Raw genomic sequence first — 23,263 nt, 5'->3', positions numbered from 1 at the left:
TTTATTATAAACGAAGAGAACGAGAAATGTAATAGCTCTAATGATCCACCTTTTTATTGAGAAAAAAAAGAAGACATCAATTTCTCAATTTTTAAAAACTATTTAGAAGGAGAAAGAGGCAGTGCTACAACTTCCCCCCCCCCCCCCCCCCAAAGGCCTTTTTTTTTTTTTTTTTTTTTTTTTTTTTTTTTTTCATTATCTCTCGTGCCAAATTTAGTTATGAAATTGGTCCCCAACGGCCACCTTGGAGATTCTATAGATCGCAAAGTTTCCGCTTTAGAAAAGTTAAGGGATTTCTACCTTCATGCCAATGTCATACTCATTGCTCGTTTTCTACAGTTCTGACATCCATAAAAATGTGTTGTTCTTATAAATATTATAATCAAGGTTACAACTTACAACCGAGAAATGAGATAATTCCCTACAATAGGAAAATTAAAACATTTCTCAGAACTCTTTAAATTGTGAAAAGGCCTAGCGGGTGCTATTTAGTCACCACAGCTTTCCTAGGGCGAGGACTTACTCTGCCTTCTCAAACTTGGGAAAGAAGCAGAATATAGACTTATAGATATAATGATATACAATATTTCTTCTTTTTTGAAATTATAACTAAACTTACTTAATCCGATTAGAATTTAGAATTGAGACCCTTCGAATGTCTGACCGAACTGCCAACCGGCGGGCGCCACGTTGAAGCTTGTCACCGTCCTTCCGTCACTGGCAGTGACTTGGAAGGAAAGGCTCTGGCCATTGAGGTATGAGTTGCTTTGCCAGTTCTGGCCCCAGTTTCTTGACATGGCTTGCCAACCTGTTTTGGAGCCCTTGATGGAGACTGCATGGACGTCCCCTGCACTGCCGACGTTGGTGATCAAAACCAGGTTGAAGTAAGAGTGGCCGTTGATGGTGAATCTTATTCCTCCTTTCTTCACACATGGGACCCTGCCATGACCAACACCAAAGTATCACATCAGTAAAAAAAAAAGGACGAGTGAAAACATAACAATAATTATTGATTCTAATTTGTCATACTTGTCACATGTGCGGTGCCATATTAAAGAGCATTTTTTAAGACAAGAACTATTTGCCCAAATTTCCACTTTTGGAAAAAAATTTTGATATTTCCCTCAAAAACAGATATATTTTTTTTGTGAATATTGAGTTAGCAATGATACTAATATAAAAATATTCGAAATAATAATTACTTTCATATTACCTATAAAGGGAATAACTATAAGCGCAATAACTTTAACTAGGGGTGAACCTATTATATTTTACACAAATAAAAATACCTAAAATTATTTTCTCTTATTACCTTCTGAAGACGACGGGCACGATTCCAGCGCGGTACTGTGCAATTTGCAGGAAAGCGGGTTCCGCCAAGTCGAAGTGTTGGAGGGGAGGATTGCACCACCCACCGTTGTTGTTGGACAAGGCGAAGTTAGGCGGACAAAAGTTTGTAGCGGTGACGGTGATGGTGCCGGGGAGGCACCATCTGGGGTCATTGTTGCACCTCATTTGGTAGCAAGCACCACATGTCAAGCCATTGTTGAATAGGGCCGTGCTCAAAGCTGCAGTGTTGGTTCCGTACCCCTGGCTGTACAAGTTCCCATAACCACAAGCTCCTCCTACAATAGATGCAAGTCACAAAATGTCAACACTCCAATTAACAAGCCAAGGCACAAACATTGTACATTTATAGAAAATGCTAGATATCACCATATAATTTTTCATAAAGAAATTCGTCATTAGTTAAAAATCAGTGGTGTATGTAACGGTGTTTATAGTGTAGGCATCTTAGACTCACCCATCGTGCCCGAGGCATCACCGCCGCCGTAGAAAGTGGCGTGAGCGTTCTGCCAGCCACCGTAATTGGCGGCGGTGCCATGCAACTGAAGTTTGATGATGAGCATGAGGAAGAGAAGGGGAGCAAAAGACAATGCTTGAATTGCCATTGAAAAAGGTTTTTGGAGAAAACTAAGAAAAATAGAAGAATATTTGACGAAAAGGTATTTTTATTTTTTTGGTTTTTCTGCTGTAGAATGCTGCTCTTGGAGGGCCTCTATTTATAAGGAGAACAAGTGATGCTTAGTCGGGTTTAGACAGCCGGCCAAAGAGACACACAAGTTATTGAGAGAAAAAAAAATCAAGAACTGCACATGCGCTTGTTCTTGTTGGGCCTTAGCTACCAACTGCTAGGACCCTTGGGGCCCCTTGGGGGCGTTTTTTTTTTTTTTTTTTTTTTTTTTTTTTTTTTTTTTGCTTTCTCATCATCTTTTCTTATAATTTCATTAGTTAGTTAATGACTAAGATTTTCCTTTGTTGTCACTAGTACAAGTCTTTAGTTTTTGTGTGTTTATCTGGAAAGCAGGGAATAATACTCATTGGGCCATTGAAAAAGTTGAAAATTGCCCTTTCATTAAGATGATTCCTGCTCAATCGGATAATAGTATATCTAGGCACATGGGAGGAAATAATCATTTCCTAAAAGAAAAAAAAAAAAAAAAAAAAAAAAAATAAATAAATAAGGGAGCTTTGTTAATTAATCAATGCCGTTTTAATTACTTTTGGGGTCCAAATATTGCCCATCAGGCAGTCACACTAGGCCATATATACTCGTCATAGCACTATAGTGGATAAGCATCTTGCTTGGCGAAAACAATAGCTTGTTTAGCATCAACTTGGAGTCTTTATAACTACCTAAAAAAGAACTTGGGAGTCTTTATAAATGTACATTTATAGTGGCAAATAGCGATCACGCATAATAGAGTCCTGGTATTAAGTTTGGTAATGCATGTTTCATGTCCGAAAGTGGAAAGAACATAGCCCCACCAAATGGTCCATATATCCTCCGGATGGCACCAAGACCACAAAATCGTGGCTCTCATTTTAGTATTGTTCTTTCTATGTCCCATGCTCAAATATGGCCTCAAAGAGTTAAATTTCCCCTAAAACTCAAACTCCAAGCAAAATCATATCATATAATTACTATACAAATAGAGTTAATAGACAGCTGGATTATACTATCATTTAATCATATACTATGACGATTGAATTACTTTGTTAACGATCGATATGAGCGTCAATGTTAAAGATTTACAGTGCTCAACACAAAATTACTCCCATTCATAAATCAAATTGTTGAAAAATGAATAAAAAATGGCTAAAACTATAAAAACTACCGGTACAGTGAAAAATAAGAGTTTCAAGTAGAAATTCAGCGTTGAAAATCCAGTCATTCGAATGCTCGGCTGTCGTCGAAACTCTGCCTATAGCCACCATGAATAATAATTAATTGAGAGTAACAAAGATTTCTCAACGGAATGCAGAGTTTGAGGGGCTTACGTGGAGGTGGCAGACATCAGAGATGATATGTCCGCCTATTTGTTGGACGTTGAGTTCACATGCATGGCCGACTTTCATTGAATAGTTAAGGGGTGACGTGGAAAATTTTTCTCAACTTTGCCAATGCCATGCCAATCAAGCAAAGCAATATGACCTTGTTGAAGATGACATGGTGACCTTTAATGTGAGTCATTCCGAGATTGGAGGGTCAAAGTCTTAAAAAAAAAAAAAAAAAAAAGCACCCCATATTTATTTGGCGACTGTGTTATTGTGGCAATATAATGCAATTTTACACGTAGATTTTCGCCTGTATTACGTGACTATACTAAATAGGTGATCACAATAGTTAATATACGGTCAACGGTCAGCCCTGAGCCCTATATATATTTGCGTTGAAGTCAACACTGTTGGTGTTGTTTGTAGATATTTTGTAGCATTAATATTTACTAGATTACAAGGGGTGTACGTATTACATGCAGATGATCATATATGTGTTTTTACGTGACATTCTTTTGATCATATGTTTTGTTAGCACTAGTAGTATTAAAGAACAATATTGACTTTTTTTTAAGTAATTATTATATATGATCAGCAAAAAAAGAAAATTATTATATATGTTTTGCTTGTGAGATCATGGTTAATGATTTTTCCTGTTTTTTAATTGGACAAAGAAAATATATATCCATAAGGATCAGTTTCTTGTGAAGGTAATTTAGAAAGGGTTTAAACTGTAGTGCTAATTATGGCCGGTTGGTATTGGGACTTATGTATCTCATTTTTCAAACTATTACGATCTTTCTTTGTTATTCCATCTAAATAAATATAGACGTATAACTGTGTAAACAATATAAAAGACAATGAGCATCATTTGTAAAAAGATGCTATATGGCTTAAAAAAAGATGCTAAATGTTTTGAAAGACTTCTCATCATATATACTATTTACATATAATATATATATATATATATATATATATATTAAGATTGCATATGGACGTATATTCTGAGAAGTAGAGATGTGCACATCTATTGACATATATATGCAATCGAAAATTGATCAGACTCATGTACAAGCATCAATTAATACACGTTTCATGATCAAAATCTATTCAATGTCGGTGACGCGTGTGTGATTTATTATTGTGGGAATATAGAGCATAAAAATCCAATCTACATGGTTTAATGCATATGAATTTTAAGTTTAAATTAACTCCACAGAATCTTATAGTTGTCATTTCTCAGAAAAAGCAGAAAGTCTAGTTCATTTGCTAAAAGATATAATCTCTATAGCATCCTTTTGTCTTTTGGGATATACCAAAATTTTGATGATGAATAGAAATAGTGGCACTAAAACTATTGCATCCGTTGGATTTTGAAGAAAATTCTAATGGTTTGCATGGGCATCTACAACTTGAGAAAACATTTTTTCCCAAATAAAAAAAATTAAAAACGGAAAGAAAACACAATAAACTTATATATACTTGTTAATTCAACATGTCCTGGAAGGGTGTGACAGATTTGGATTTTGTTGTGTAATTTTGCAGTTTATAAAACACCAAAATCTGCCTTGAAAAAAGAAGAAAAGAAAATTGCTGATCAGAATATACTTCACCAAGAAACAGAAATAGAAACAGCCACGAAAACGCTAAAGCAAGACAAAACAAACAACCAGACTTCTGCACACTTAATTGGTGGTGGTGGGGCTAATTAGGATTAGGTAAAGTTTCCTTCCTAATTAATCTTTTTAAAATAATGTTAGAGATTCTAACATTTATATGTGATTTGTAAAAAAAAAAAAAAAAACTATTATGTCAATTATAATATTAACAGATTACATTTATTAATAAAAAGATTATAATTCACCGCTATATTTGAGTTTGTACCATAAAATTTGAGATAAAAGCTAATAAATTAATATCCTTAGAATTGCTCCTCTATCTCTTCTATTAAAGTGGTACGACACCATTTTTCCTGGTCGTCTCATTTATGAGTTGTTGTTTGAATAGGCCATATATATAGGGCTAATAAATATCCTTCGTTCGTTGTCGGTTCCTGAGACCCTTATATAAAACTATACTCACATTTTCTTTTAGCGGTTTTCACACTTGTCCTGGTTTCATAATCCATATATCATTAATTTCTTAAATTGACTATTGTTGTTGCGATTGCTAATAATACATAGATAGAGACGATGAAATTATTAGTACTTGTCTAAGAGAGAACTCCATTTACAAGTTTTAATGGTCCTACCATGTTAGTAGCACATGCAAGTTCCGGTTTTGCTGCGCCTAATATTCATGCATCGTTTTCAACAATCGTATAACTATAAGAAGAAGCACACCAAAATGAAATAATATATAAAAAAAATTATTTTTTATTTTATTTTTAGTGGTAGCGAACACAAAAAAAAAAAAAAAAAAGGCGATCAGTAACTGCATGCCAAGAGATGAAACAGAGAAATCAATAATAACCCAATTCTCTATGTCTTCTAATTAATACCAGAAAATCTTGCTCCTTTGGCTGCAACATGATTTTTTGTCTGCCCCGCAGAGAATATTTGAGTTGGGTAATTGAGGTTTTTATGGTAGTCTTCGGGATTCCACGAGGATGGGCAATCTATACCAGTGATTTTACACATCTTTCGGAGATTGCCTTGAGATTTTGATTCCCTCAAGGCCATTATTCATCTTTTTGCCACATTTCTATGGATCACTTACATAAAAAAAATGAGATTTATTATTTATATGTTTTTGCTCTGACTTTAATTTTCCAGTTTATTAATATTTTAGATGACGTTTAAAATTTAATTATTAAAGGTATTTGTGAAAATTTAAAACTTTAGGTGAGTGTGAAACGGTATAAAAACATTGAGAATACTTTTTGGATTATCAGAAATATAAGAGCACACATGATAATTAATAAAAACTCAAGGGGTATTTTTTAGATTTTTCCTTTGTTTTTCTAAAAGAAGCTTGTATATATGTACTTGGGATACCAAATTTGAAACTAAACAATAACATGGATAGATTGCAATAATCCAATCATCATAAAGTACCTTAAACAAGGTAAAGTACAATTTTTAAAAATACCCCTTAAAATAGAACCTCTTTCTATTTTTACCCCTTAACATTATCTCATATATTTCTACTTTTTAGACTAGAACTAGTTAAAAGATAAAGATTTTAAAAAAAGTACTTTTAGTAATCATGATTTATAACCATTCTCGATTTACATGTGTTTTTTGTGAGAAAAAATACTGTAGTAAGTTACGAACCATAATTTGAATCATGATACGAATCCTCGTACCAAACACCAATTAATTTACTTAAGAATGTAGAATCAGTAAAGGTAAAAGACAAAAGACAAAGCCCCAATCATATTGTACCAATTAATTTTCTAACAATGCGGTGTACTTGAAAGGCAAAGCATATAATAGTCTAAAGCCAGTGAACTTATTATATCAGCAATATTATAATACCATATATCTGTAGTTACTTAAATAGCAGTTCTAATAATAATCTGCCCGGATTACTTTATAGCTAGCCAGCTACACGTAAAAATTATAAGTTAAAGTAGATTTGTTACACCAACCTATTTTATTGGAGCTTGGTATTGTCACATAAAAATTGCCATCTATCAAAGAGGAAAACAAAATTGTCACAAAAAAAATATCCCAACCACAGAAACAGCCAAAGGCTGCAGTGTGTTCAGCCTAATAGTTAGTAACCCAAAATAAGGAATCTTGGCAGCAGTGGAGATCCAAACAACTTGAGCCATAGAATAAGAAACAGATTTTTCATTTCCTTGTCAATAATGATTTCAACTCCTTTTGAGAGATAATGTCGTAGGGGAAAATAGATTTGGTGATCCGAAAGCTCCGAGACATCCTTTTCCAGGACAATGGTTCAATCAAATTTTAAATAATCCACAAATGAGGCATACAGATTTCTTGAGTATCTTCTTTTGCTGTTAGTTAGGGGTGGCTGAGGGTGCCCTTCACAAGGGGTTGTCTTGAAATAAGTCCCACTGGTCTTGAGTTCAAAAGGGCAAAGCTGTCCTAACAGTTGTTTCATCACTATTTTCTAGATGCCCTTGGTGGGATTAAAGATAGCACGTTTCATTTCTTGAAACAAGTAGTTATGACCCAATATGGACATTCCTTAGTGTGCAGGGGCCGCTTTGATCATGACATGAGGTAACTATTGTTGGCCGCCCTTTCTTACACTTTCACTCACCAAAATTATATGAAAAATACTTGGGAGCGCCATCGGTATTGAGTATCCCAAGTAATAAAGAGTGACTATATACCAGTGTATAGTGTTAAACATTATTGGCGCCCTTAAGCATTGTTCAAAAGATAAAAGGGCAAAGCAGTCTTAAGAGTTGTTTCACCACTGTTTTCTAAGTGAGGGCAAATAGAGAACACCGTTGCAATGAGATTCAGCAGAGGACCCCACTTGAGCCCCCACGAAGATGCAGCTCTCAGTTGCCCCCACCACGTGCATTTTCCACTGGAACTCCAGAAAGAAGGAAGGCAGACTCAAAAATCAACATGGTCCTCTTTTTGAACTTTGTAGTACTGCTACTCCAATTATTTATGACGTTGGGGCTCTGCGTGGAAGTTGATATGTTTCGAACTTTGTCGGGATGAGAGAGTAACATGTAGGATTGTGCCAAGGACCAAAAACTTGTTTAACGCTCCATTCAGTAGCAAAACATACGCAATTGCTTTTATTGAGACGTAATTCCTTTGTCGTTGGTGTTCCATCAGTTGGTTGAAATAGATAATTGGATTTAAGCCACAATCAAAAAATAAAAAATAAAAAAGAAGAGAGAGAGAGAGAGAGAGAGAATTGGAGAATTATACTTTTATGTATAGGGTAGATGAGGCTTAGTTCCATGATTAATCCTAAATTACTGCGGAAATTTCATTTCAATACTTAAAACTAAATGCTGTAGTCTTTATAACTAGTTAAAAATTTTGCTTTCAAACCTTTAACCAAGAGGCTAGAATGAAACTTGCGTCAAAGTCTGGGCTACAAAATGAAGATTTTTCCATGCAATGTAGGAGAAAATGTTTAGGTACTACTCAATTGATTTGCAAGTCTAGTAACTGAAACAAAACTTTCATCATAGTTGAGATCAATCAAAGGACTAATCCGAGTAGATTATATCAATCTGACAACAACCGTTCACTTTATTAGTGACTTGCAAAAATGTTTTATATCAATGTGATACAAACGAAAATGTATCTATAAATCTCAAATTTTTCGTGCTTGAAATAATGCTCTGAACGAACTCGACCCCAGTCAAAATCAAGATCTTCCAACCGCTGAGACATAATAATTCGCAGCACATGTTGATAATGGCCGTCATTGTCAACAAATGCTTGGATAGAACCTAGACGACATCTTAAAAAATACAAGGTCTTTAATGACTTGCTCAGGCTCCGGTCGCATCTCCACCTCTTTCAAGTCTGTGTTGCAACCCCACACCCTAACTGCGAGCCTCCGACACTTGGGAGATGATTGTTGCAGATACGTTTTGTACCAGTTGACAACATCATTCTTTTGGATGCTTTCTAGTTCCTCAGCTTCTTTCTTTGACAAGTCAAAGATGTATCTAAAGATCAATAAGATTTGGATTAGAAACAGCATCAACAAAGCCAAAATTCAGATAAAGAAACTATTAACTTTCGGTGTCATGGTCAGTTAACACACTTTTCATCCTTAGACAAGGCATGTTCTATATTGCGTCACTGAATTACCAGGATCCATGACTGATAACTGAATGAACAGTCATATTCAAATATGATTCAATGGATTAAACAAGGTGACACTGCCATGTAGGACCCCTGCTTTTACATCTTTTCTTAATAACTATGAAAAGCGTATATCAAAGCAGAAAAAGCATTTAAGCAACATTTCTATTATCCCCTGATTGTATGCATATTTGCTCATTTTCTTGTTTCCTAAAAAACAAATAATTAAGTAAAGAACTTCTCAAAAAAAAAAAAAAAAGTAAAGAAGTTCTCAAAGTTCAAATGGATATATGCTGACAAAAAATTCTTATTTACTCGTGGAGAGAACATACTTGTTTTTAGTAAATACCTAGACTAACCACAAAGCGTACACACCTTTTATCAACAATCTGATTCCACAGACGGTTGGTTTCGTATGAAAGGGATGGATCTTTCTCCAATAGCTTTGCCATTAAACCACCTTTATAATTCTCGAAGGAATTATCGTCAAGCCCTTCCTGCAAACGTTAATGCTTTCTCAATAACGTAGGTTTTTATTCAACAATATGCATTATTTTAAGGAAATGACAAAATCTCACGACAGGAATCGATGTATGTGAAGTCAAAGTTTGAATCTATTCAAAAGCAAAGAAAAGCGATCATTTTCTTTAATTAATGCGCTTCTCATGTATTAAATAGAGCATTGGTCTCAAGTATAATCAATTTCTCTCCTTTTTCAATTATCTAGTACTATTCAAGCAAAAAAAATATATATATATCTAGTACTAGGGACTTTACATTGCCAGATACAATTTGCATGCTAAAACAATGTGCCATCTTTCTAGCGCATGGTCTATACCAAAATATGGGTTCACATGACGCACTACTTTAAAAGAGAATTCTGTGAGGCAAGTTTTTAAGTGCACAAAGTTTTTTTTTTCAAAGTATTTTTATGTGTATTTTTAGAATATTTTAAGCGTACAAAATTTTACAACAAATCGATCAAAAGTCAAAGATGGACATGGACCATAAAATAAGCAGCAGGAGTTGGAACATGCTTACCAATAATTCTTCAAGACCACATATGAAATTATCAACTCTCTCTTGCAAATAGATTGGGCTGCACTCGGATGATTGGACACAAAAACAAAATCCAAAAACACGGTATGTTATCCGTGGGCTACATTCGACAACATAACCCAGCTGCTCCTTTGTTCTACATTTGAAATTACGGAAAATAAGTTTTCAGAATGTATCAAAAACATAAATAATCCAGTCAGTTCAAATTCAAGTGGAACAAAGTACTAGCAATGTAAAGCAAAAATGGACTTCAGCGACTAAGATAAAAATAATGGTGACGCAGGCAGTTGTAATTATGCATCATGGTATCACAAATTAAAGAAGATCTAGCTCAAATACGTCTAGATTATTTATCTAACATTCCATCTGAGAAGGGGAAGAAATGTGCTAGTCTTGCAAAAATGATATTTTTGGCAACTTCTGTTTTCTCAGGCTAACATTGACGTAGGAATTGCCATAATACAGTCTCCAGAAAGCGCACGCATCCCCTCCCAACAAAGAATGATAAATAGAAAAGAAAAACCGAATTCAAGAATTAACAATTAGCACGGTCCATTATGAATCACTTCCAGTATCAAAGAAAATCACCTTAGCTGATTAAACATTGGTTCTTCCACTATTTCATTAAAGAGGTCTATCAATGCTTTCAGTTTAATGGAATCCATACCCAGATCCTGCTCAACTTGAAAATAACGCTGCAATTCAAAACCAAAAAACTCAGTGAAAAAATATACAAATACGTACAAAATGAGAACACAAAATATCATACGTCTTGTATCTATAGCTTGTAACTAGAAAAGTAATCCATTACCTCAATAACTGAGTTCTTTTCCATCTTATTCTTCACATTGACATCTCTAACAAGGTTAGCACCAGCAGAAAGACAGATGACATATTCTTTGTGCCTCATTTCATACGGAAGAGGTTGTGCAGAAAAAGTCGTCTTGAATATATTTGAGATTGCAATTGCTTCTTCTTCTAATAAATTACCATGGCAAATTCCCTCCACGTACAGCTGTACAAAATAACAAGTGAGATGTATGTAACAAATGTTTCAGCCAATATATTTTTTTCAACGATCTAATGGAATATAAAAATCTACGAAAACGAATAACTAGATCTATTTGGGGTTATGAATTGGATAAAAAACCACTTGATGTGCGCAGCAGAATAAAAGCAGTCACACACGAATCTTTTAGGTTAGACATCAGACAATAAATTATTAGACATGTGCAGCAGACTAAAAGAACTCAATTTGTAAGGGGATTTGTCCAGCTTTTAGGTCAGACATGTGAACAAGATTGTGCTGGCCTCCACTTATTGCAAGCGACTGCTAAATACTATGAAAAGAGAAGTTGAAATCGTACATAATGATAAACTTGAAGTATTGACTGTACTATGCCATGTCCAGTATGTCATATATCTCTATACCTGGGAACGACACTCGGGAATAAATGCCTTCAGATCATTAACAGACAACCGCTCTAAAAACTGAAGCTTCTCATCGACATCGTAAAAACTCTGACACAAAATTTGCAATCTCAAATATGATGAATGACTCAGAGGCTTCATATTAGTGTTCTTCAATGTTCTTTTCATATCTTCTCTAATCACCTGTTAAATTCAGAATCACCTTATCTATCAAAAGCCATAAAAAAAACAGAAGCTAATGAAAATTAATTAACTTAAATACAAATCAAACAAACTTAACAGGAAGTATAACAATGGGAATAAAAAGTGAAATATACTTCGAATCGATCTTCAGTTGGCAAGAAACTTTTGGCTCTTGCCAGAAGTTTGGACAGGAGAACAGGAAGCTTATTGTTGAAACCATAGATCTTCAGCTCCAGCTTATCACTAAAAACAGATACAGAAGTTTCCAACTTGGCAATGCTGGCCTGCATCAAAGAAAATCAAGCAGGTCACTACAGAGCAAGATTTTGGGAAAATGATAAGCAGAATAGGCGAGTTCAAAGCTAAATTGTGCACAATTATTTCAGTAGCAGAATAAATCTGTCCTTTAATTACTTACTGATGAAGAATAAGAAGTTGACTTTGAGAAGACAAATATAGAAAATAAATTAGATTGATTGGGATTGATTTTCAAGTTCTATCTAATTGATGCAGAACTAGAGAGAAGAAGAGGATTGAGAATAGAAAGAGGGGGAATTTAGAAGAAAGGAGAGAGTAATAGAAGAGGGATTAGGGATTTAGAAAGAAATTGAGATAGAACTTGAGAGAGAGAGAAGAGAAGAATATGAGAGGGAGAAACAATCTGATAATATTTTTCAATATTCATTCAAAATCAAAGCAGTGTCTAAAATTGAAATGATTAAATAAAAAGATTGAAAATGAGAAAAGTTGATCGAGAGAGCTTGCTAATATCTATTAAATGACTGCTATTGGAAAGAACACAACTCAATCTCAAAAGATGTGATTTTAATTTAGTCAAGTTTAAAGGCTGATTATAGTTCTAGATTACGTAAATAAAGCATCTCTGCTAAGCAACCAACCACAACCAGATTTATGACTGCATTGAATGTCACGTTTCCATGAACCAGATAGGAACATTAAGATACTCTTGTGTCAAAAAAGTCATTACTTGTCAAGATGAACTGCTAACCTGATATATAATCTCATTCAGCTCGTCCTTAAGAAGGAGAATAAACAGTTCCGTTAATACACAATTCTTTACATTGTCATATCCACCCTTCAAGTTGATCCTAAAATATGTATTTGCACGAGGAAGTTTGAAAGTGCTATCAAGCTTGTACCAGAACTTTATTAATGGCTCATCAAGTATGCATCTCGGAGAAGATACAGTTGCATGATTGTTTAAATCATTATCGGCATGGATGGAAAAATCAGAAGGAATAAACTCATTTTTTGAAGGCAGATGTAATGAAACATCAATTTCAGGAGGGTCCTTCCAAATATCCATCAGAGAAGAAGAAATATCTTCCTCAATATAGTGCGACCCAAACCAAGGCTCAACTTGGCATGCTGAAAAAGTGAGATTACAGAAGTTGACATAAGACAGCTCAAACAATTTCATATGCATAATTATTTTCAGCCTTCGTTATTTGGATGCAACACACATTTTGTTCCGTATTAGTCACATCCACCAGCCTAACTAATAAATGCTACTTGCAAAATAAGAAGACACAGACTGTAAGGAATATGGAAAAAGGGTAAATTTCTTATATTACTTTTTGGCTGTGAAAAGGTAATAGGAACTCACCTTTTGAATTAAAGGACTTTGATACCACATCAATCCTCATGTTTTCAGGTCTGAAGAAGTCAAGGACATATTTTAATAGTTCCTCATCCCATATATTGTATACATAGTCTCCATAAATAACATGCTCTGCAGGATAAAATAGTAAATTCTCTGCAAAAAAGAAGTTTGACGATGGTTAATTAAATGTATTGACATCCCAAAATATAGCAGATGGTGAGAATTCATTTACATGTAAATAAGATAAACAGACAGTAAATCTGACACCACGAGAGGAATTAATGTCAGATGCAAGTGTCACTTAAGACCGTACTAAATAAAAGGCAAAATAAGGAAGAAAATGAAACGTTAAAAAAAAAAAAAAAAAAAAAAAAAAGAAAAACCTGCAAGTTCTGCAGCATAATCATCCTGCGGCTGCTCTTCTGCAAATCTAAATTCCATGTTTCCAATCTCTTGGAGTTCCTTAAATATCCATTCTTGTGGAGAAACTTGTCGCATTAACTTAAGATATTGATAAACAAAACCAATGATCTCGAATATCTGCAAAAGATGCATTTCTTGTAACAAAAAAATAGAACACACGAAGCAGACTTTTGTTTCTTAAGAGATGTTCCACTTATGATAGGTGCTTCACGGGAACCTTGCAAGTGAGTGTTTATGATTCAATACTGTAGAAAAAACAAACTGTTTTTAGGAAAGAATCCGTGTATAGCTGTAACTGTATCATTAGTTAGATGTCAAATCTATATATTTAGGAAAGTATTGTTAGCAGTTATTTACTTTCTAGAATTAGTGATATTGTTTCCTTTTTTACTTAAGCTGTAATTGTATAAAGGTCTACTCAATGAATAAAATTATTCATTCCCCAATATTCTTTTTCGAGTTGGTATTAGAGCCTCCTTTTGTCCTCCTCTCTCTCGTTCTTTGCTACCCTTAATTCACCATGTCTGATATGTCGACTGAGTCTGAGTCCACTACCATTCCACCCGATCCTATCAAGACTAGCACAGACTCCCACTCTGTTCAGATTACAACCATTTGTTTGAATGGTGATAATTTCCTGCGCTGGTCACAAGCTGTTCGGATGTATATCAGAGTACGTGGAATGATGGGATATCTGATAGGTGAAAAGACAGCTCCACCAGAGACGGATCTAGCCTATGCTACATGGGATGCTCAAAATTCCATGGTTATGACGTGGCTCGTGAATTCTATGGAAGAGGATATTAGCTCTAACTATATGTGCTATTCAACAGCAAAAGAGCTATGGGAAAACGTGAACCAGATGTACTTAGATTTGGGGAATCAGTCAAAGATATTTGAATTGGCTCTAAAAATTGGCAAGATGCGGCAAGGAGAGGACAATATTACCAAATACTTCAATTCGTTGAAGCGTATCTGGCAGGACCTGGATCTCTTCAACACTTACGAGTGGAAATCACCCGAAGATGCAGGTCACCACAAGAAGGTCGTGGAAGATGGCCGTATCTTCAAGTTCTTGGCAGGACTCAATGTTGAGTTTGATGAAGTCAGGGGGAGAATCATTGGGAGGCAGCCTCTCCCTTCGATTGGTGAAGTATTTTCCGAAGTGAGGAGAGAAGAAAGCAGGAGGAACGTTATGTTGGGCAAGAAAGGACCTGGGACTGCTGCGGAGGTCTCAACCTTGGTGACCACTGGGGCAACATCGTCCAAAACTCTTGTGTATCAGCGCATACCTGGTGAGAAACCACATGTGTGGTGTGACTACTGCGACAAACCACGCCACACTTGCGAAAATTGCTGGAGGTTGCATGAGAAACCTGCGAACTGGAAGAGCAAGGCAGGAGAGAAAACTGGACGCTTCCCCACTGCTCATGAGGCCGAAGCCAGCCCCTTCACCAAATAGCAAATGGAGCATCTTCTTACACTGCTGAAATCTGGTTCGTCGTCATCTGATCCTCCTAATGCTTCTGTGGCACCCATGGGTAATAAATCAAAAGCTCTATCTTGCTGCATTAATTCTTCTGCTCCAGATAATAGATTCAGGAGCTTCCGACCATATGACTAATTCATTCAAATTATTTCAATCCTATACACCATATCCTGGAAACAAAAAAATTAAGATTGTCGATGGCAGTTTTTCCCCTATAGCAGGCAAAGGCCTGATACAAATCTCAAAAAAAATAAACCTAAAATCTATCCTCCATGTCCCCAAACTTGCCTACAACCTTTTTGTCTGTTAGCAAACTTTCCAAAGACTCTAATTGTTCTGTTACCTTTTTTGCATCTCATTGTGTTTTTCAGGACAAGAACTCGGGGATGACGATTGGCAGTGCTAGAATGACCGATGGTCTTTATTATTTTGAGGATAATTTACCTAGTTCTAAAATTGCTCAAGTATTTAGTAGTATCAGTTCTATGTCTGCTTATGATCAAATAATGGCTTGGCATTACAGATTGGGCCATCCTAGTTTTATCTATCTAAAACATTTGTTTCCATCATTGTTTAAGAATATTGATCCTTTAATATTTAAATGTGAAAGTTGCTTACTTGCAAAAAGCCAACGGAAAAGTTATATTCCAAGATCATATCAACCTTCAAAACCTTTTTATCTTTTCCACAGTGATGTTTGGGGGCCTTCAAGGGTAACCACAGTTTCAGGTAAAAAATGGTTTGTAACTTCTATAGACGACCATACTCGTCTTTGTTGGGTCTATTTGATGCGTGAGAAATCTGAAGTTGAAAGAATATTTAAGGATTTTTATAATATGATAGAAAATCAGTTTCAAGCAAAGATAAGCATTTTAAGGTCAGATAATGGAACGGAGTACAATAATAAAGTTTTAGAAACCTTTTTACAAGGAAAAGGAATTTTAAATCAATCTTCATGTCGTCCAGATACTCCTGAACAAAATGGAATAGCCGAGCGTAAGAATAAACATCTTTTAGAAGTAGCTCGAGCTATGATGTTTTACACGAACTTGCCAAAATATTTGTGGGGGGGTGCTATTTTGACTGCATCATATTTGATTAATAGAATGCCTACTAGAGTTTTACAGTATATCACTCCCTTGGATTGCTTAAAAAAAAATTTCCAGAATCCCGAATAAACTCTGATTTGCCATTAAAAGTCTTTGGCTGCATTGCCTATGTGCACATTCCAAAAAGATCACAGTCCAAATTAGACCCAAGAGCAGAAAAATGTATTTTTTTGGGCTATGTTCCAAATCAAAAGGGTTACAAATTTTCTAACCCATTGACCAAGAAATTTCATATTACCATGAATGCAACTTTTTTGGAAAATTTACCTTTTTTTTGCAAAAATTTAATTCAGGGGGAGAATTCAGGAAAATCAAATTTTTGGGAAACAGAACCTTTACCACAAATATTTTTTGATCCTATTAAAGTAAAATCTACTGAAATAGATAAGGAAACTAGGATCAATCAATCTGGAAACACTGAAGTTGACATTGGTCTGTCATATATGGAAATATTACGAATGGAAAAAAATCAATCTAATCTTGAGCCTGTGGTTTATTCTAGGAAAAATATCCTTGAAAGAGATAAAGATTATTTGTTTCGCTCAGCACGCGACCATGAGGAATTCCCGAGTGAAGTCCATCCAAACGCACTAGGTAACTCACCTTCCTTATCTTATATTCCAAATTCTAATGAAATAATTTCTCTTGAATCCAGTCCGGGTCCTATACCTGTTATTCCTACCCAAGAAACAGGCCTTAATCTTCCCATTGCCTTACAAAAAGGAACCCGAACCTGCACTAGACATCCTATTGCAAAATACATCTCCTATGACAACCTTTCTACCAAGTATAGAGCCTTTACTACAAAGATTTCAAAACTTGTGGTGCCTAGAAATATTAAGGAAGCATTAGATGAACCGAATTGGAAGTCAGCCGTGCTTGAAGAGATGGAGGCATTGAGGAAGAATGGTACGTGGGAGGTGGTTGAGTTGCCTAGTGAGAAGAAGGTTGTGGGGTGCAAATGGGTGTTCACAGTTAAAAGTAAAGCTGATGGTAGTATAGAGAGGTATAAAGCCAGGCTAGTAGCAAAAGGCTTTACTCAGACCTACGGAATAGATTACCAAGAAACTTTTTCCCCTGTTGTGAAGATAAATACAATACGTGTCTTGTTGGCTCTTGTTGTGAATTCTAACTGGCATCTGTTTCAACTTGATGTAAAAAATGCTTTTCTCAATGGTGACCTAGAAGAATAAGTATTTATGAGCCTACCACCAGGCTTTGAGGAAGAACTTGGGGTAGGAAAAGTCTGCAAACTAAAGAAATCCCTGTATGGACTCAAGCAGTCACCTAGAGCATGGTTTGATCGTTTTGTCAAGGCAGTGAGGAGGTACGGTTTTATACAGAGCCAAGCGGACCACACCATGTTTTACAAGCATTCAAGAGAAGGTAAAGTTGCCATCTTAATTGTGTATGTTGATGATATTATCTTGATAGGAGATGATTGTAGTGAAATAGATACACTAAAGAGGAGATTAGCCGAAGAGTTTGAAATCAAAGACCTGGGAGTGTTAAAATACTTCCTTGGAATGGAGTTTGCAAGGTCTAAGGCATTATTGTAAATCAATGTAAGTATGTACTTGATTTACTTGAAGAAACAGGTATGTTGGGCTGTAAATCGGTAGAAACTCCTATGGAACCGAATGTGAAACTACAACCAGCCAATGCTGAAGATGTAAAAGATAAGGAGCGATATCAAAGACTTGTTAATAGACTTATTTAACTGTCACACACGCGTCCTGACATAGCTCTCTCTGTAAGTGCAGTTAGTCAGTTTATGCACTCACCTGGTCCTGAACATTTTGAAGCCGTTTACAAGATTTTAAGGTATTTAAAGGGGACACCAGGTAAAGGGCTTTTCTTTAAATCCCGAGGACACCTTCAAATTGAGGCCTACACCGATGCAGATTGGGCTGGGAGTATAGCTAATAGAAGATCCGCTTCTGGGTACTGTACTTATGTTGGTGGTAACTTAGTAACTTGGCGTAGTAAGAAGCAAAATGTGGTTGCAAGGAGTAGTGCAGAGGCTGAGTTCAGGGCGGTTGCCCTTGGTATTTGTGAAGTAATGTGGATCAAGAGAATATTACAGGAGTTAAGAGCTTCAGAAGATCTACTTATGAAGTTGTATTGTGACAATAAGGCTGCTATTTCTATTGCTCATAATCCAGTTCTCCACGATCGCACGAAGCACGTTGAAGTGGACAAGCACTTTATCAAAGAGAAGATAGAAGGCGGTTTGGTATGCATGATCTATGTTCCGACTGAAGATCAAGTACCTGATTTGCTCACAAAGGGACTATCTAAAAAACAGTTCGATTTTTTAGTAAGTAAGCTGGTTATGAAAGATATTTTCAAACCAGCTTGAGGGGGAGTGTAGAAAAAACAAACTGTTTTTAGGAAAGAATCCGTGTATAGCTGTAACTGTATAATTAGCTAGGTGTCAAATCTGTATATTTAGGAAAGTATTGTTAGCAGTTATTTACTTCCTAGAATTAGTGATATTGTTTCCTTTTTTACTTAGGTTGTAATTGTATAAAGGTCTACTCAATGAATAAAATTATTCATTCCCCAATATTCTTTTTCGAGTAATACATTTCTCCAAATTTTGGAAAACAAAGGGAAAAATGAGGCCAATTGCTCTAAATAGAAACCATATTACTAATTACTAGACAAACAAACACCAAATCACATTAATTAAAATCATTATTCTCTGGTATCCCAAAAAGACATCAAACACAGTACCTTTTCCAAGCCAGAGTCAGTGAGGCGCATGGACATCCCAAAGATATACGCGATAGAAGAGTGGTGCATTCCTTCATCCCCAACACCAGCAGACAGAGATGTTGTCCAACCTCTAGCCTTGAGAAAGGAAAGCAAACTACCTCTACCCTCTACAAACGGACAACTTAAGTTCAGTACAAATAGTCAAGCAAACACCATTTACTGGACAAAAGATATAAAAGATCAAAAGTAGAGAAATGGAAACTAAGCAATGTGCAAAAACAATGCTATTCAGAGAGAGTGCAGAGATTATTTTAGAAGCTACCATTCAGAAATGGTGACAGGAGGGACTAAAGCCTAAACTATCTTGTTTACGGACCTCTGAGCGCCATACTAGATGAAACTCTAACACTACATTAATTCTTTACGGATCTCTAATGGGATGTTTGTTTTATATATTCGTCCCTGATTCTGAAGCATGATTCATGGTTCTCTACAGTGTTTTTCTCTCACAAAAAATACACGTAAAACAAAAATAGTTTTGAATCATGATTGTGAATCCATGAACTAAACGTCCACTAAGTGTCATAGTATTAAAACTCAACACAACAGTAATTCAATCTTTGTGAGTACCATACTAGATCCTCTTACCATGCCCAAGGAGATGCGCCATATAATCTTCTGGTTTCTTCAAATACTCTTGACGAAGACATGGCAATGTCCAAGTTAAGTCGAGAATATGAACATCTTTAACAGCCTCTAGCCTATAAACTTTTCCTGGTTTCCAAAAAGGACCTTCCACTTTGAACTCTGGATTTATCCGGGGGCCCTTTCTAATGTTACCAAATAATTCCACAACCCAATTCTCAAGAACATCAAGTGATTCTGCAGCAATTGTACACTTATAATTAATATTGGTGAGTAGAAAAAATCAGATTATCAAATGCATATAGATTATAGAAATAGAATAGGGAAACAAAGCAACAATGGCACCACGAAGATATAAGGGAAAAGAATACTTTACCTCCACCAATGACGACTAGCTTCATTAATCCACCATGGTAAAAATCTTTGTACAAGTTCAATATTTGTTTCCGCAAGTTAATCCCTTTCTCCATCGCATCAACCAGGCTCTTCTTATTCCCTACCAGGAAAATATAATATTTTACACAAACAGATACCATTTTAACAACAAAATGAAATATAATGGGTTCATACTTACCCCAAAAAAATCTGTTAAAAGGGTGACCAGGTGATGCCGTATGGCACTGAAGTTGTTGCAGACGGCAAGCATCACTTTGCAAAACCTGGTTAAACTCTATTTTCCATAACAGTGCATAATTTATTAGCAACACAACATAACTGCTAGAAATTTGGTTCATTTTTAAGAAGTAAAAACTACAAACAGTACATTTAGATAGCAAATACCTGAATCTACAGCCTGGACTTCTCGTTCCATTGCTTCCATTTTTACTAAAGGTGAAACAAAGAACTGAGAAAATCTGATAGACCAAACACAACACTAAAAAATAAGTCTTTCACATTCTTGTTTAATATTTCTCAAGAGAGAGAGAGAGAGAGAGAGCAAATTGTAGAAATAAAAATTTAAAAGACATCAATTTAATTAACTGAATTGCAGTTCCTCTAAGAAATGTCACTTTCGTGCTAATAATCTATCAGAAAATGGAGAGAAAATGTAATGCCAACAAAGGAAGCATGAAGAGAGACTAAAACTATACTTTATCCCCCACACAAAATATAATAAAATAAAGATAAAAGCAAAAACTACGATAACTGGTGCATGATGAGATCAGTGTTACCTTCTTAAGGCACCCTTAAGGAACTCCCGTTTCACTTCAAAATGGTAGCAGGTATGCTCCGTTTCTGTATACGCGTTTGATGACCCTCCATGCTTGGACAAATAACTATCATACTAGCAAAGGAAAGAGTCAATTCGGTAGCCGGAATATGTTAACATTACGACACATTGTGTTCTCTTTCTAGACATGAGAAAAACATACATAAAGCGTTTGTCCAAGTGAAAGAAACTAAAGTAATAATTATTCTATAGATAATCAATAAACTGACATCCTGGCCATGAACCTTAGTTCTCCAATTTCATAAGTGGACAAAAAAAAAAAAAAAAAAAAAAAAAAAAACCGCAACGATTCTTGAAAAAATAAACCTCTCTCTTGATTTAAAGGGAAAACCATATTTAATATCGAAAAGTATTCATATTCAATTTGTTTATAAAAGCAAATTCCAATCAAGGTCATCTCCAACTAAATTCAACTAGGATTTTGCCATCCCCACCGTGACTTAAGCATCAAAATAAGTTAAAGAGATGAAAGGAGGGGAAAAAGCAATACTAGAATTTATTTTTCCTTCAAACTCAAAAGTAGTGTTTAAGTTAAAAGAAATGGATAAGCAGACCTCATTTTCATCGGGAAATTCCTTGCTCCCCATGAAGAGCATATGTTCTGCAGATTCAGAACATACAATCTGTCAAGACTCTGACTATCTATGTATGAGCATATTAAAAATTGGGAAATACAACACGAGAAAATAATAGTGAATTGAATAAGAGTAAAGAAAGAACAACAAACCAAGAAAGTGTGCGAGCCCTTGCGCCTCAAAAGGGTCAGAGAAGCTGCCCATTCCCACACACATTGCAGCAGCCGCCTGTGCAGAAAAGAGAAGTATACATATAGACTCAAACTTCCAACAAAATATGGATAAAAAAACATTGAAGCAATTGAAGTAAATAAATGGAGAACAAACAGAGTTTATTTGTACTATATAAAGACTGGATAAGATAAACTAATTATAAATTGGAGACTGCAGTTCTTTGATAAAAATTTATTGAATTTCCATCACATTTAGATAACAAGCAATAATGCACCTGTAAGTTGCTAATTGATATAAACATCAGCAAATACCAAGAAAATGAGAATATTTTTCCCCAAAAAACAAACTTGCCAATTGGAAAAGACTAGGCAACCGAACAACGGCATTGAAGTGGCTATTTCTAGGTATTCAGCACAGCCCTAACTAAATCGAATCCCATATTTTCCACTCAGCCGCAATTTCCACAACTACTAATTCATTCAGGCGTATGCTAATTCAAGAACTCCATTTTGCATAAACATGAAATTGTGATTGCAGATTCAAATGCGATAAACAGGCACAAACCTTCTTAGTCTGGGAAGCACCTCCCTTTCCTTTCCCTTTCCCTTCATCGCCCCCATCCTCCTGCTCATCATCTTCACCTTCTTCAGCTTCGTCGTCTTCGTCGTCTTCTTCCTCATCGTCCTCATCCTCTTCTTCCTCACTGCCGTCCTCGGTCTCGTCTCCATCGCCATCGTCCTCGCATTCCATATCTTCGGCCTCGCTGTTCTTGTGGTCGGGAGGCCCGTCGGGGTAAATCTCGGGATCGTGGACGAGCAATGCGGAGAGGCCATTGTCAAGCTGGATTACTCGGTACAGCCGCCGGTCGTTCGGAGACTTTTTGACGATGTTATCGGCGGAGAAACTGCAGCCACCGCCCCCCATAGTATCTTTTCTCAGAGGTATAGAGAGAGTGAATTCAGATTTTCTCGGGGAGAAGGAAATCTATAGAAACATAGGGCATGTTTTTTAACTAACTTAAATCACAACTCAAACTCTTCGCTTTCGCCAGAGTATTTTTTTCTTACAAAAATTTAAATATAATTTTTTTATTATAGTATTTTCTCTCATATATTAAGCTTAAATTTTTAACTTAAGTTCAAGAAAAAAATTATGCCTATAGAGTTTATATGTGACTGTGAAATGGAATTTAGTGGATATTTAGTTTATAAATTCAGAACTATGATTTAGAACTATTATCAGTTTATGTGTTTTTTATGAGAGAAAATACTGTAGTGAACCACGAACGATAATTTAAATCATGATATGAATCTACCAACTAAACGCACACAGTTTTTCCAAGTGTATGCGTTTGTGAGAAATCAATGTCTGTGAGCGACTGCATATTACATAGCTTACGCACTATAACGCGCGTTTAGAATTAAATGTAATTTTTTTTAATGATCGTAAAATTATATCTTAATTTAGTTTTTCATTTTTAAAAAAAAAAACCTATGTT

The 23,263-nt window shown here is 35.6% G+C and overlaps 2 protein-coding genes across 2 annotated transcripts; both read right to left on the bottom strand.

Annotated features, from left to right (window-relative positions):
• Positions 1-331: 331 nt before the first annotated feature.
• Positions 332-2,136, bottom strand: LOC21393962 (expansin-A4). Its single transcript, XM_010110178.2, has 3 exons — positions 1,805-2,136; positions 1,313-1,625; positions 332-939 (listed from the first exon to the last, which is right to left on the bottom strand). Exons 1-3 carry the CDS (start codon positions 1,950-1,952, stop codon positions 636-638), a joined length of 765 nt encoding a protein of 254 aa, XP_010108480.1. The 5' UTR covers positions 1,953-2,136; the 3' UTR covers positions 332-635.
• A 6,388-nt stretch (positions 2,137-8,524) lies between these two features.
• On the bottom strand, positions 8,525-22,730 carry LOC21393960 (nardilysin-like). The gene is made up of 19 exons (XM_010110176.2): positions 22,330-22,730; positions 21,744-21,819; positions 21,571-21,617; positions 20,958-21,070; positions 20,566-20,639; positions 20,360-20,455; positions 20,162-20,281; positions 19,789-20,022; positions 19,159-19,307; positions 13,782-13,938; positions 13,402-13,551; positions 12,784-13,163; positions 11,909-12,058; positions 11,592-11,774; positions 10,972-11,175; positions 10,749-10,855; positions 10,143-10,296; positions 9,477-9,598; positions 8,525-8,962 (listed from the first exon to the last, which is right to left on the bottom strand). The coding sequence occupies exons 1-19, from the start codon at positions 22,687-22,689 to the stop codon at positions 8,719-8,721; spliced, it is 3,120 nt and encodes a 1,039-aa protein (XP_010108478.1). The 5' UTR covers positions 22,690-22,730; the 3' UTR covers positions 8,525-8,718.
• Positions 22,731-23,263: the final 533 nt, after the last annotated feature.

This window comes from Morus notabilis, unplaced genomic scaffold (assembly GCF_000414095.1).
Source record: "Morus notabilis unplaced genomic scaffold, ASM41409v2 Scaffold695, whole genome shotgun sequence".
Classification (NCBI taxonomy): Eukaryota; Viridiplantae; Streptophyta; class Magnoliopsida; order Rosales; family Moraceae; genus Morus; species Morus notabilis.
The sequence above is the reverse complement of the archived record's forward strand: the minus strand, read 5'-3'. Positions and strand labels throughout refer to the sequence as shown.

What these genes read in the sequence shown, in the direction of transcription:
- LOC21393962 (XM_010110178.2), bottom strand. Translation starts at nt 1,952, where the DNA reads ATGGCAATTCAAGCATTGTCTTTTGCTCCCCTTCTCTTCCTCATGCTC. An exon ending in TGATGCCTCGGGCACGATGG is followed by an intron (nt 1,626 to 1,804) that starts GTGAGTCTAAGA and finishes CATCTATTGTAG; the next exon opens with GAGGAGCTTGTGGTTATGGG. An exon ending in GTGCCCGTCGTCTTCAGAAG is followed by an intron (nt 940 to 1,312) that starts GTAATAAGAGAA and finishes TGGTCATGGCAG; the next exon opens with GGTCCCATGTGTGAAGAAAG.
- LOC21393960 (XM_010110176.2), bottom strand. Translation starts at nt 22,689, where the DNA reads ATGGGGGGCGGTGGCTGCAGTTTCTCCGCCGATAACATCGTCAAAAAG. An exon ending in CTTAAGGGTGCCTTAAGAAG is followed by an intron (nt 20,640 to 20,957) that starts GTAACACTGATC and finishes TTGGTCTATCAG; the next exon opens with ATTTTCTCAGTTCTTTGTTT. An exon ending in GTGGTCTTGAAGAATTATTG is followed by an intron (nt 9,599 to 10,142) that starts GTAAGCATGTTC and finishes TAACGTTTGCAG; the next exon opens with GAAGGGCTTGACGATAATTC.